This window comes from Capricornis sumatraensis, chromosome 6, assembly GCF_032405125.1.
Source record: "Capricornis sumatraensis isolate serow.1 chromosome 6, serow.2, whole genome shotgun sequence".
NCBI classification, from domain to species: domain Eukaryota; kingdom Metazoa; phylum Chordata; class Mammalia; order Artiodactyla; family Bovidae; genus Capricornis; species Capricornis sumatraensis.
The window spans coordinates 100,056,038-100,070,720 of record NC_091074.1 but is presented as its reverse complement, the minus strand read 5'-3'; the positions used below and the strand labels follow the sequence as shown (position 1 = coordinate 100,070,720).

The following is a 14,683-nucleotide window of genomic DNA, read 5'->3' as shown; positions in this document are numbered from 1 at the left end:
TATAGGAAGGGAAAGCAATGGAGAGGAGAAAATGAAAGGGAGAAGCCTAAATATGTGTTACTAATTTGACAACATTTGCTTTGATAAAAGGTTGGTCAAATTTGTTAGTTCCACCAATTCCTTTTCTCCCTTCCCACATCATGTAACACAGTGTGAGAAACTATATAGCAGTTTGGAAATGAGTACAGAAGTTGGGCTTGGCTGGTGGCTCAGAGGGTAAAGTGTCTGCCTGCAGTGCAGGAGACCTGGGTTTGATCCCTGGGTCGGGAAGATCCCCTGGAGAAGAAAATGGCAACCTACTCCAGTACTCTTGCCTGGAGAGCCCCAAGAACGGAGGGGCCTGGTGGGCTACAGTCCATGGGGTCCCAAAGAGTCGGACACGACTGAGCGACTTCGCTTTCACAGAAGTTAACTCTGAGGGTTTAAAGCTAAAGCCTGGGAGACTGCTTTTTGTTTGTTGCAGTATAGTTGATTTATCATATAGCATTAGTTTTAGGTGTACAGCAATGTGTTTCAGTTACATATATATTTTCAGGTTCTTTTCCATTACAGGTTATTATCAGATATTGAATATAGTTCCCTGTGCTCTACGGTAAATCCTTGTTGTTTACTTTATACATAGTGGTATGTATCTGTTAGTCCCAGACATTTCCTCTCTGGTAACCACAAGTTTTCTATGTCTGTGAGGGTGTTTCATCTTCCTTATAATGAGGACCCTGGAAAAAAGTTATTGTTGGATTTGGGAATCAGAGGAGTTCAATCCTTTCTGTCAAGGTCAACACAGTTAGCATTTGTCTATAGGACAAGATGGCTTAATTTGAATGTTTTTCCTTTGACTTGGCCATTGCCATTTTCTCACTTAAAATTTAATTTGGATCTGTAGGGTGGGGTGAGGGGCTGTCTGTCCAAGTCCCAGTCACACAGGCTAGAGAAGACAGGGGATCTGAGAGCCAAGGTGCCACTTTCAGCTCTTCTTTCAACAGCAAACACTGTATTAAAGGACTTGCCATTCTTCGAGCCTGATATATACATATCATGTTGAATCCTTTTTATTTCAGAATAAAGAGGTTCCTAGTGTCATGACTTTTTCACATAGCATTATATCATGAATTTTCCCCTTTCGTTAAAAATTGGTTAAAAAATACCATTTTCTGAGATTGTACTTTATGGTAACACTATTTTTAAAAGTCATATTTTAGATATTTCTAATTTATATTATGAAAAAATGATTTTAGTCTGTAAAAATTGATTTACATTTCCAATTATTTCCTTAGAACAGATTATTTAAAATAGACTTTTGAGTTAAAAAGGTTGATTATTTTAAGGCTATTGAAATATACTGTCAAACTGCTGTGCAGAAAGTGTATATCAACTTACTCTCACTAGAAATGTACTAGAACCCCAAGTTTTTTTCTCATCTGGGATAGAATAAAGCATTATTTTGTTTAAAAATATTCTGCTAGTTCATTGGCCATTTTTGCAATGTGAAACTGATTGTACTTGCTAGGAAACACTATTTGTAATAGGTTCTAGAATAATTATATAAACTGCAAGAGCAAAGTCATGCCATTTCAGCTTACAGGAATAGTTATCATTTTCTAATATCAATTGCATAGTATACATTTTGCAGGCTGCTGGGCTAGAAAAAAAGACTGGTAAGCAATTTATAATAATACTTATCATACATTTTGAGTAATACCGTATTATACTTTAATTTTTTCAAAGGAAACATCTCCATTTAAAGGATCTTCATTTCAAGTAGTATGCTTTTTTTCTCTTATTAAAAAAAATCCGCAGATACTACGACAAAGTTACCCATCTCAAGATAAACCCCTCCCTCTCCTATATGAAAAGTCAGAATAGACTTTTGAATTTCTCTTAGAAATTGCCTTATTTATGTACCTTAATTTTCCAGAACTAAGCTACGAGAGGTAAAAAGTTAAACAGGTGGCAAATGAATATTTAAGAATCAGTATTTATGAAAGCAATTTTAGGTAAATCTGTGATTTAACACAGTTTAGTTTTGTTCTTTACCCCTCCAGAAAAATTATGGAAAGCCTACTTATGACAGGCATTTTACAATATGCTACTGATACAAAGCAAGAAAGACACAGTCCCTCCTCTCCAAGGGATCACAGATTGCAGTAGTCCCCCTTATTCACAGGGATATATTCCAAGACCCCCAGTAGATGCCTGAAAGCATGGATCATACCAAATCCTTTATTATGTTTTTTCTGATACATACATACCTAGAATAAAGTTAAATTTATAAGTTAGGTACACTAAGATATTAACAACACCTAATAACAAAATAGACCAATTGTAACAACATTTACGGTAATAAAAGGTGAATACAGTCTCTTTCTCAGAATATCTTACTGTACAAATGTAATGCCTTTTCTGTCTCGACTGAGTGTTCACCACATGCTGTGGCGGCAGCTTCTGCAGCTTGAGCTGTGACAGAAGAACTTGCACATGCTCCTTTTTCCTTCATAGTTTCACAAACAAAGGATCTGTTCTTACTGTTCAACCTCAGCATACGGTTCTTGTTCTTATTAAGTTGAGAACCTTTACCTGTTCGCTTAAAGTACTTTATGGCTTCTCTTTGGCATATCCAAATTGCCAGCATCACTACTCTTTCACTTTGAGGCCATTATTAAGTACAGTAAGGGTTACCTGAACATAGCCCTGCGATATGATGATAGTCAATGTGATAACCAGAGGGCCGCTAAGTGACTGATAGACAGGTGGGACCCTTTGGACAGAGGGAAGATTCACGACAGAGCAGGATGGTGCAAGATTTCAGCATACTCAGAATGGAGAGTGATTTAAAACGTAGGAATTATTTCTGGAGCCTTTTTGGACCATGGCTGACGGTGAGTAACTGAACCCATGGAAAGCAAAATCATGCCATGGAAAGCTAAAAGTAAATGATTACCATCATCTATTAAAAACTGGGTATCAAGCTCTTTATGATAGTATTTTTCATGCTCACAATACAGGTATTATTAGCCTTACACACACACACACTGTCCTTGGGAATAGTGACTTTATCCCATTTTATATCAGCTTCTTTGTCTGCACAGTTAGAACTATAATCGACCTTAAAGGGTGTTGGGTGGATCAAGGAAATTATAAAGTGTCTAATCCAGTGTTCTATATAATAAATATTCTCTCCTCTCCTCTTTTTTTCTTGAAGTCACTCTGGTAACAAGTGACTACATTCTGCATGTCTTTGAAAGATACTATTGTTTGGAACAAATAATAGATAGTGATGACATCACATGGATCAGGGTAAACCCAATGAGCCTACTGCAGATTCCCACAGGTGATTCTGCTGCCTGCTGCCCAGTCGCTTCAGTCGTGTCCAACTCTGTGCGACCCCATAGATGGCAGCCCACAGGCTCCCCCGTCCCTGGGATTCTCCAGGCAAGAACACTGGAGTGGGTTGCCAAGCCGAAGACTATTTGAATGTTAAGGGTTGCTCCTTTTAATTTAGGTTTTCTTAGGCCTCGCTTGCTACTACTTCCCTCACTCCCATGCCAATGTTAGAAGTTACTGCACAGAATTTTTAAATTTTATTAAGGTATAGTTGATTTATACTATTGTTTAATTTCTGCTGTATAGCAAAGTGACTCAGTTATACACATATATACATTCTTTTCATATTCTTTTCCATTATGGTTTACCACAGGATGTTGAATATATTATAGTTCCCTGTGCTATACAGTAGGACCTTGTTGTTTATCCATCCTATATAGAATAGTTTGCATCTGCTAATTCCAAACTCCCAGTCTTTCCCTCCACCATCCCCACCTTGGCAACTACAAGTCTGTTTTCTATATCTGTAAGTCTATTTTTGTTTCACATGTGTTTCATTTATCTTGTATTTCAGATTCCATTTGTAAATGATACCACATGGTATTTGTCTTTCTCTTTCTGGCTTAGTATGATAATCTCTACATCCATCCATGTTGCTGGCATTATGTCACTCTTTTTAATGGCCAAGTAATATTCCTTTTTTTTTTTCCTGGAACTCTCTTGCTTTTTTGATGATCTAGCAGATGTTGGGAATTTGATCTCTGGTTCCTCTGCCTTTTCTAAAACCAGCTTGAACATCTGGAAGTTCATGGTTCACATATTCCTGAGGCCTGGCTTGGAGAGTTTTGAGCATTACTTTACTAGCGTGTGAGATGAGTACAATTGTGTGATAGTTTGAGCATTCTTTGGCATTGCCTTTCTTTGGGATTGGAATGAAAACTCACCTTTTCCAGTCCTGTGGCCACTGCTGAGTTTTCCAAATTTGCTGGCATCTTGAGTGCAGCCCTTTCACAGCATCATCTTTCAGGATTTGAAATAGCTAAACTGGAAGTCCATCACCTCCACTAGCTTTGTTCGTAGTGATGCTTTCTAAGGCCCACTTGACTTCACATTCCAGGATGTCTGGCTCTAGGTGAGTGATCATACCATCGTGATTATCTTGGTCATGAAGATCTTTTTTGTACAGTTCTTCTGTGTATTCTTGCCACCTCTTCTTAATATCTTCTGCTTCTGTTAGGTCCATACCGTGGAACCACAGACTGGTTCCAAATAGGAACAGGAGTACATCAAGGCTGTATATTGTCACCCTGCTTATTTAACTTATATGCAGAGTACATCATGAGAAATGCTGGGCTGGAAGAAGCTCAAGCTGGAATCAAGATTGCCAGGAGAAATATCAATAACCTCAGATATGCAGATGACACCACCCTTATGGCAGAAAGTGAAGAGGAACTAAAAGCCTCTTGATAAAAGTGAAAGAGGAGAGTGAAAAAGTTGGCTTAAAGTTCAACATTCAGAAAATGAAGATCATGGCATCTGGTCCCATCACTTCATGGGAAATAGATGGGGAAACAATATCAGACTTTATTTTTTGTGGCTCCAAAATCACTGCAGATGGTGATTGCAGCCATGAAATTAAAAGACACTTACTCCTTGGAAGGAAAGTTATGACCAACCTAGTAGCATATTGAAAAGCAGAGACATTACTTTGCCAACAAAGGTCCGTCTAGTCAAGGCTATGGTTTTTCCAGTGGTCATGTATGGATGTGAGAGTTGGACTGTGAAGAAAGCTGAGTGCTGAAGAATTCATGCTTTTGAACTGTGGTGTTGGAGAAGACTCTTGAGAATCCCTTGGACTGCAAGGAGATCCAACCAGTCCATTCTAAAGGAGATCAGCCCTGGGTGTTCTTTGGAAGGAATGATGCTAAAGGTGAAACTCCAGTACTTTGGCCACCTCATGCGAAGAGTTGACTCACTGGAAAAGACTCTGATGCTGGGAGGGATTGGAGGCAGGAGGAGAAGGGGATGATGGAGGATGAGATGGCTGGATGGCATCACCAACTCAATGGACATGAGTTTGAATAAACCCTGGGAGTCGGTGATGGACAGGGAGGCCTGGCGTGCTGCAGTCCATGGGGTTGCCAAGAGTCGGACACGACTGAGCGACTGAACTGGACTGAATATTCCATTGTGTATATCTGTACCACATCATCTTTATCCATTGCTCTGTTGATGGACATTTAGGTTGATTTCATGTCTTGGCTATCATATTAATAAATAGTGCTGCAGTGAACATGGGAGTGCATGAATTTACCACACATTTGATTGTGCTGTGATCCTTTGCTCATGACTTGAGGAAATACAACCGTTTCTTCATTAGGAAGGAAAGGACTAAGAATAATCAAAGGAGTTGAAATCATGTATCTTCTGGACTTCACTTTCTCAGCTGTCAGTTCTCTATGTTCTAAATTATATCATGACTTGTGTTAATACCATGTTGATGCGTTCAGAGTTTTATCTTCTCTCCCACAAGCACTTGACCAGTAGATAATTTGCAGGATCTCCTTAGAACACTAATAATTGTTTACTGAGTACTCACTGTGTAGGAACTCTGCGAGGTCTATGTTCCCACATTTACCCATATACACATTCATTCCTATATCTGTGATCATTATCCATATCCCCTCAGCATTTTTATAAAAGTCCTAGAAGGAGGAATATAGAAAGTGTCTTAATTATTCCTTATCATAAACACTAGTAAAACTCTTTGTTTCCCAACTTTGGAAAGGTATGATTTTCAAGAACCTGATGGATGTGATTTCCCATACTTTAAAAAATTCCCTGCATAACAGAATTACTAGGTAGGAAACTTTTTTTTTTCCAGGAAATTTGATTATTTCTAAGTTCATTTTATTGATGTTCCCTGATGGCCCACTCCCTTGCCTGACTCAGCTAAAGGGTATATGGCAATATCCAGTCAATATTAAAATATATGTCTTGAGGAAATCTCAGATATAGTGTAGGAAAAAAGTTGAAATTTTTTGTTAGACACATTAGTAAGTATTGCTTCACTTTAAGGATGAAAAAATTGAGTTGGCACCATGGTCAGGCACAATTTCTGCACTTCTAGAAAAACTCTAAAACAACCCTTGCTTTTAAAGTTGGTGCTTCCATAGCTTAGGTTATGTTTATCAAGTATGTCCATCTTTAGTAAGTTTTACCTAAAAGTGAGGGCTTATACACCATGCCCTTGTACTCACCTATGAATCTTATGATCCTTCGGAGTAAGGGGTTCAGGTAACAGCATTCTCCAGTCAGAATTGTTTTCTCCTGGGCAATCAGAGATTCTCTGGTTGACTTTATGAAATACATGGATATCTCACCAATAAAAATCTGGAGAAGGAATGTTAAAAAATTATCAAGTTGGAGAGCTTTCTGATATACCATTGGCTTAAAAAAACTGAAAACTTCTGAGGCTTCACAATTATATTAAAAAACTATGTTGGAGAGATGGAGAGTTAAATAGCAGTTTGCAGTCAACTCTTTAAAAGAATTAGAGAAAGCAATAATTGATAATTTCAGATAGATTTCAGGTATAATATTAAATTCTAAAGTCATATAAAACATAAGTTGAAATAATAAATTGAATAAGAGAATCAATGAACAAGCTCACTCAAGCTGGTCTTGAATATTTTAAACTGAATGTGTGTATTACAGTGATGAGGAATGACTGGGATAGCCAATGTGCCCAGCAGGGCATTATATGCACACGTCACAATAAACTGTTATTTCATTATGTGGCAATAACAATGGAAACAGTGACAGACTTTATTTTTTGGGGCTCCAAAATCACTGCAGATGGTGACTGCTGCCATGAAATTAAAAGACACTTACTCCATGGAAGAAAAGTTATGATCAACCTAGACAACATATTAAAAAGCAGAGACATTACTTTGCCAGCAAAGGTCTGTCTAATCAAGGCTATGGTTTTTCCAGTAGTCATGTATGGATGTGAGAGCTGGACTATAATGAAAGCTGAGCATGATGCTTTTGTACTGTGGTGTTGGAGAAGAATCTTGAGAATCCCTTGGACTGCAAGGAGATCCAACCAGTCCATCCTAAAGGGAATCAGTCCTGAATATTCATTGGAAGGATTGATGTTGAAACTGAAGCTCCAATACTTTGGCCACCTGATGCAAAGAGCTGACTCATTGAAAAAGGTCCTGATGCTGGGAAAGATTGAAGGCAGGAGGAGAAGAGGATGACAGAGGATGAGATGGTTGGATGGCATCACCAACTCAATGGACATGAGTTTGAATAAACCCTGGGAGTTGGTTAATAACAGGGAGGCCTGGTGTGCTGCAGTCCATGGGGTTGCAAAGAGTCGGACACAACTGAGTGACTGAACTGAACTATGTGGCAATACTACCCTTATTTACATGACAAATCTTATTTGAGCATGTTTGCCTGAGTGACATCTCCTACTCTAAATTAGTTGACTCACACTTTTGCTATGCGTATGCTTGCGGTTTTAGATAAGCTTCATCAATGTTTTAAGGCTTTCTATGCCTTATATTCCTTTCATTATAGAATATCTGTTTAGATGGATAAAAATGCCAACATAATGAATGGCTCATGAATGGAGGAAGTTAAGTGATAGAATTGTAAAGCTGGAATCATCTACAGATGTTTCCGCCTTCATCTGAGAGAGAAACTCGACTCTTAGGGATTTGGCCACACAGTGTCTGAAGCAACTCTAGCAGGTGGTCTATAAGTAGACACTGTTATCCTATTGTACAGATAAGACACCTGAGGCATGGAGGGGTGAAATAATTTGTCCAAGTTCATCACAAGTCTTAACTCTGAAGCCAGGAAACCTGTCTCTAGAGTCCTTTCTCTTAAATGCTATACTTTTACTCAGTAGTGATCCAATAAAATACTTGTTGAATTCGTATTTAATATTGACAACACAGAAAACAAAACAAATGCAGTATGCTTTAAACACTGAAAACCTTAGATGATTATTAAAGTACAAGATAGATTGGTGTAGTAGAAGTAGAACTATGGCCACATCAGAATGGGATGAAAAGTTGGCCGGAATAGACTGAGTTCAGGGTCAGACAGGCAAATGATGGGACAGCATGGACCACCTTGGCAGGCGCTGTCTGCATATGTCTAGGAATATTTTGTGACATCCTTTGGAATTAATGCATTAATGCTCCTTCAGGTAAAAATATTTGAATAGCTTTAAGAACTCAGCTTTCCCTTTTTTTCTCGTTAGACTTATCTCTCTCAAAATGAGGTGCCACAAGGCTTTGTTTGTCCCCACTGGAATGATGGCACTGCATTACTGTTCTTTATCTCAGTGAACAGATGGGGATAAATTCATGCATGGTCGGGTAATGAAACAGCATTTCCTTGAGGGTGCATTCTCTACTCCCAGAGCCTAGCTTAAGCGTTCTTGTTGTATATGAATCTCTTACCTCATGTTTTCCTTTCTATTCCTATCACAATGAATACACACTATCATTGTTATTCCTTGTTATAGGATGTCCTGCCTGTCTTCTGGTTATATCCCTAGGGCCTAGCCCAGTGTAAGGCACATAGCAGTTATTCAGTGTTAAATGAATTAAGCATATCAGATTGATGAAGGTTTTTTGAATACAGGTTTAATGAGGGAGACTATAAGGAAGGAAAAATAATTTTTAGCATTTATCCTTCCAGACTCAGTGAAAATGTCATGACTCTCCCCAAACCTTTGCCAGGTCCCCTCAGGAAAAGGGAGACCATGTCTTATCATTGTTCCCACAACATATTATACAGATCTCTATCCTGACATCTGGAGCTTCCCAGGAGGTTCAGTGGTAGAGAATCCTCCTGCCAATGCAGGAGACACAGGTTTGATCCTTGGGTTGGGAAGATCCCCTGGAGGAGGAAATTGCAAAACCCACTCCAGGATTCCTGTTGGGAAAACTCCATGGACAGAGGAGCCTGGTGGCTACAGTCCATGGGGTCACAAAGAGCTGGACACAACTGAGTGAGTGAGCACACACACTCATATAAGAGACAACATAGCAAAAGAATGAGTGAAAATCTACACATATTCTTGTTTTTTAAGAAAATGCACATATATATGTACACAGGCATGCACACATACAAATCTAAACAAAATCACTCCAAGGTGCACCATACAAAACTTGCCATGTGTAAGGGTATGGGGCTCAAATAATCCATAAGTAAAATGTCCTAAGACTCTTGTGTCAGCAGGGATAAGCAGTATACAAATTGATACTATTGGTCAACAATATTCAAATCAGAGTTGAGATATGAAATATAAAAAAAATCAGAACTAGAATATATACTAACTTATATAGTTACTGATGGAGAAGGAAATGGCAACCCACTTCAGTATTCTTGCCTGGAGAATCCTGTGGATAGAGGACCCCGGTGGGCTGCCGTCTATGGGGTTGCACAGAGTAGGACACGGCTGAAGCAACTTAGCATGCATGCATAGTTACTGATATAGTACTTTGAGTATATTAAGCAATACTGTTTACGTAAAGAAGGAAGGAAGGAAGAAAGAGAGGAAGGGGGTCATTTTACAAGTTAAAGGTAGGACAGCAGTCCTGATTTTCAGTTCAGACTGTGATGGACATAAAGGTTGCTGATGGAACAATCCAGCTCTCAGATCTCAGTGAATGAGCTGCATGGATGTCATTTCACTGATTGCACACAGCGTACTGTTTCTCCATCCACTGGGTCCTATAGTCTCATACAGGCCTGATTCTGCTTGGAGAGAGAGGCAGGCGAGATTCTGCTTCCCTGCCAGGCCACCAGCCCATGCTGGAAGCCACCTCTCACACTGGCAGACTTATGACTCCGGTTCTGGCACTGACTGGGTTCCTCCATCTGTCTGTTTGCCATGCACACTCTGTCACCATCCACCACTCTGTTCAGAGGGCAGCCGGGACACGTGGGACTCTCCATGTGTTCAGCCCTGGCTGCCCTGCCTATTACAGCCTTTCAGACTGTTGACTAACAAGCATGCTATCACTCATAGCAAATGAGAATACCTTCCGGTGAGAAAGATCAAGGCCAAACTCTAGCCCTGGCCATGAACAAGCAAGTGAATTCCCCTGGTGCATCTCTCGTCCCCCACAGCTATGCCTCCTACTATCACAAGTGACCTAAAACTTTTAGATAACAATGCATATACTTTTAGTGAGTAACTTCTTTTTAAAATTTTTAATTAGAGGATAATTACTTTACAATGTTGTGATGGTTTCTTCCATACATCAACATAAATCAGCCTTAGGTATACATATGTCCCCTCCTCCTTGATTCCCCTTCCTGCCTCCCTCCCCATCCCACCCCTCTAGATTGTCACAGCACTGGCTTTGGGTTCCCTGCATTGTACAGCAAATTCCCACTGGCTATTTATTTTACACGTGGTAGTGTATATGTTTCAAGGCTATTCTCTCAAATCATCCCACCCTCTCCTTCCCGCACTACGTCCAAAATTCTGTTCTTTATGTCTATTTCTCCTCTGATACCCTGCAAATAGGATTATCAGTACTATCTTTCTAGATTCTATATATATGTGTTAATATATATTTATCTTTCTCTTTCTGACTGACTTCATAGTAACCCTTGATAACCTTGCCTTTGAAATATGGAAGCCCAAGTTTCAAATAAATAACCCTGGAATATAATACATTAGTTTGGTGAAATCTTTCAGAATTCATGTCTTTACAGTGTTTTAAGGAGATCTGATAAGTCATCAGTGATATAAATGCAAAATATTTAGAAGATAGTGTTTTAGATTACAAAATATAAAGTCTGTAGAAAAAGTCACCGGAAGACATTATCATTTCGTGTTGTAAGGGGGATTCACTGCATGTTCTGTGTGGCTGTTATCACAAAAGGCTTCTAGAGATCCTGGAATATAGGTTTGGGGTTCATGTATATGCTACTGTAGCTCTGATACTTGGCATATCAAAGTCATTGCTGTTTCTGTTTTTGTTTATGATTTTATTTTTTTTTTTTAATTAGTTTATTTATTTTAGTTGGAGGCTAATTACTTTACAATATTGTGGTGGTTTTCGCCATACACTGACATGACTCAGCCACGGGTGTACATGCATCCACCCATCCTGAACCCCCTCCCAACACCCTTCCCACCCTCTCCTTCTCCCACATAGTCCTGTTTCTTGAATGTAGGCTCTGGAGTTGAAAATTCTGTTCCTTCCCTTCTTGAGGGGTGACTTTGGGCAGATAACTGAACCTTCCCAAGCTTTTTTTTTTTTTCCCTCCATGATTTTAAACATGAGGGTAATAATTATATCAGAAAATTATTGATTATTAGAAATGTATATAAAAGCATCTAGAGAAGCTCAAGGAGTATTTGTTGCTTTCACTTACTGGTTGGTCTAGGCAAGAATGTGTGCTGAAATTGACTTAAAAACTGTCCTGGATTAAGGAAACATGGTGTGATTCAAGCTCTGCCCTGCCCCTCGCCAGGTGTCCAGTCTTGGACCACTTGGCTGACCTCTCTGGTTCCTTATCTATCAATCTCTCATCTGTTAGACTACAGCGGCCCCTAACCTTTTTTTTTTTTTTTTAACACCAAGGAGCAGTTTCATGGAAGACAATTTTTCCATGGACTGGGGAGGGGGAACGGTTTCAGGATGATTCAAATGCATTGTATTTATCGTGTGCCTTATTTCTATTATTACTATACCAGCTCCACCTCAGATCATTAGACATGAGATCCTGGAGCTTGGGGAACTCTGTAGGAGACCTTTAAGTTGCTCTTCCAGTTCCAAGATCTTTGTTTTTATGATAGAAACTGACAAGATAGTGCTGATTAAGGGAACTGATATCACATAATTGGGCTTCAGTCTCTCTTCTGTTGGTTAAGCTCTCCAGGGCCAGCATAGTTTCTTATAGTGATTCTCCCTCCAGCCTTCATTCACTTTTCAAACCCCACAGGGCTTTGCCCTCACGAAATAATCTTCCCTTGGAGCAAAGTGGACACAGTCTCCTCCAGAGTCATCACACTGCCTGAGACCTGTCACCTGTGTCTCTAAAGGACAGCAGAGGCTGCCAGCCCCTCTCTGGGTGTGCATGTAGCATGCTCTGAAGAAGAGAAGAGGGTTCTCTGCACAATTCTCAATAAGTGTCTAAGTAGCTGCAGATCTGTCAGTCCCAGGGAGTTGTAGATGCTTCCAGTATCCTCCTTGGGAGCCTTCTTTACTCGTGAGCATTTCTGAGAAAGGCAGGCATGGTTTTTGCTGTGTGTGTTGTGTGTTCATACGTGTTAGTCACTCAGTTGTGTCCGACTCTTTGCAACCCCATGGACTGATAGATCACCAGCTTCCTCTGTCCATGAGATTGTCCAGGCAAGAATACTGGAGTGGGTTGCCATGCCCTTCTCCACAGGATCTTCCAGGCCAAGGGATCAAACCTGGGTCTCCTGCATTGCAGGCAGATTCTTTACTGTCTGAGGCCCAGGGTTTTTCCTGTAGATCTTGTTTAAACGTGACCCAGGGGATTTTAAGCGTACTGACCATGCTGCCCAGCATCTTCATGCTCTGTTTAATCTTTCCTGATGAGTACCAGTAACACCTCAGATCTGCAGAGAGGATTCTAGTCCTCTAGGCTGCTGAGCTACGCTTGGTTCAAGACCTCTTGATGTCTGCTTTATCACACTTGAGTGTAAATAAAGGAATTCAGCTGTAGACATTTCTATGCCTTTCCAAGCTGAAGGCTTCGATAGAATCAAGGCCATTTGGATGATGGCTTTGGAAATTATCCAGCAACTCAGATAATAAGTGTTTTGTGGATTGGAGAGTCATCATTACTGCTTCCCGTGTGGCTCAGCTGGTAAAGAATCCATCTGTAATGTTGGGAAGATTCCCCTGGAGAAAGGAATGGCTACCCACTTCAGTATTCCCGCCTAGAGAATTCCATGGACTGTATAGTCCCTGGGGTTGCAATGAGTTGGACACGACTGAGTGCCTTTCCTTGTCACTTTTCACTTACTGGTCTTAATCCAGGGGCACCACCTACCCATTCAGAAAGCTCTGAAATCGACACTTGCTATGAAGTGAGGCACCAGGGTGGCATACTACCTTGCCAAAGCAGGGTGTTCTCTTGAACTCCCCCCCACCCTTTCTGAACAGAGGATATAAGAGAAATGGGAATTTAAAATGAGTTAGCTAAAATACTGCTCTCAGTAAAAAATAAAATGCATTGTGGTCACCAAGTAACTCATCATCACATAATTTTAGGCAAATGATCGCCTTTTCAAGAAACAAATTATCAAAACTCCTAACACAATCATCTAATCATCAGTCATTAAAAGAGGCATTGTAAGGGTGGTAAGGAACATCTCAAAGGTGTAAAGACCTCTCACTGTCAGATGATGTTGGGTGAAAAACAGTCTGGAAAGGAATTTGGGGGCACTCATCCATCACATGGATAGGAAATAGGGAAATGGATATTCTTCAAGATTTTGAAAAAATCCACAGCAGTTAATGAGGATATTTATAACGCTTTCCTGGGGTGGGGGAGGGAATGTAAATTATAATGACTAAGTACATTTGCAATAAAGAAAATGTACTCATGGTAAAGAAAAACAAATATAGGGACTTCCCTGGTGGTTCAGTGGTTCAGACTCCACGTTTCCACTGCAGGGAACATGGGTTCGATCCCTGGTCAGGGAACTAGGATCCCACATGTTGCATGGTTGGGCCAAAATAAAAGGAAAAAACAGCACTGGCTTCTTATTTAAAAAAAAAAAGGAAATCATGTGATAATGTACAAAAGGGAAAAGATGTGAATGATGAAGTGTTAAAAGGGGTTTCAATAGCTGAGGCTGTTCAGAGCCGGGAAGAGGCAGATGACAAGGCACTCAGGCGCCAACACTGTCTCCTCTGCTGCCACGGCTGCGGTCCTCATCAGCCAGGCAACAGATGTGCCTGTAACCAGGGCCCACTCTCTGATCCACGCTGTGCTTTGAGCTTTTGTATTCACTCCCAGAGCTTCTGGCCTAGAAACCCCCCAAATGAAGAGTCACAGTTTCCTCCAGATTGGGCCTTTCTATCAAACCATGCTTGTCTCTTCCTTTCCTAGGAAATTCTCGCAGAGTCTTATGCATGTATGCTCACGTGTACACTTGCGTGCAGACCATGAGCTGTGTCGATTCTCCTGGGCTGGGCGTCGAACGTTCTGCTGTTTCAATTCTAAGTACTCCTGTCAGTTTGTTGTGAGGCCAGTAAAGGTTTACTAGCTATTTTCTCATGCCCTGTGGTGCTGGGGCTGAGATACAATACCAGTAAATCAGATTCTCCACCGAGTT

At 40.3% G+C, this 14,683-nt stretch overlaps 1 protein-coding gene across 1 annotated transcript in view; it reads right to left on the bottom strand.

The window, feature by feature from the left end:
* PLPPR1 (phospholipid phosphatase related 1) overlaps positions 1-14,683 on the bottom strand; it is a 139,026-nt gene that overhangs the window by 31,635 nt on the left and 92,708 nt on the right. The window contains exon 3 of the mRNA XM_068974536.1: positions 6,582-6,714. Coding sequence (XP_068830637.1) covers positions 6,582-6,714 — 133 coding nt within the window. The remainder of the gene's footprint in view (positions 1-6,581; positions 6,715-14,683) is intronic.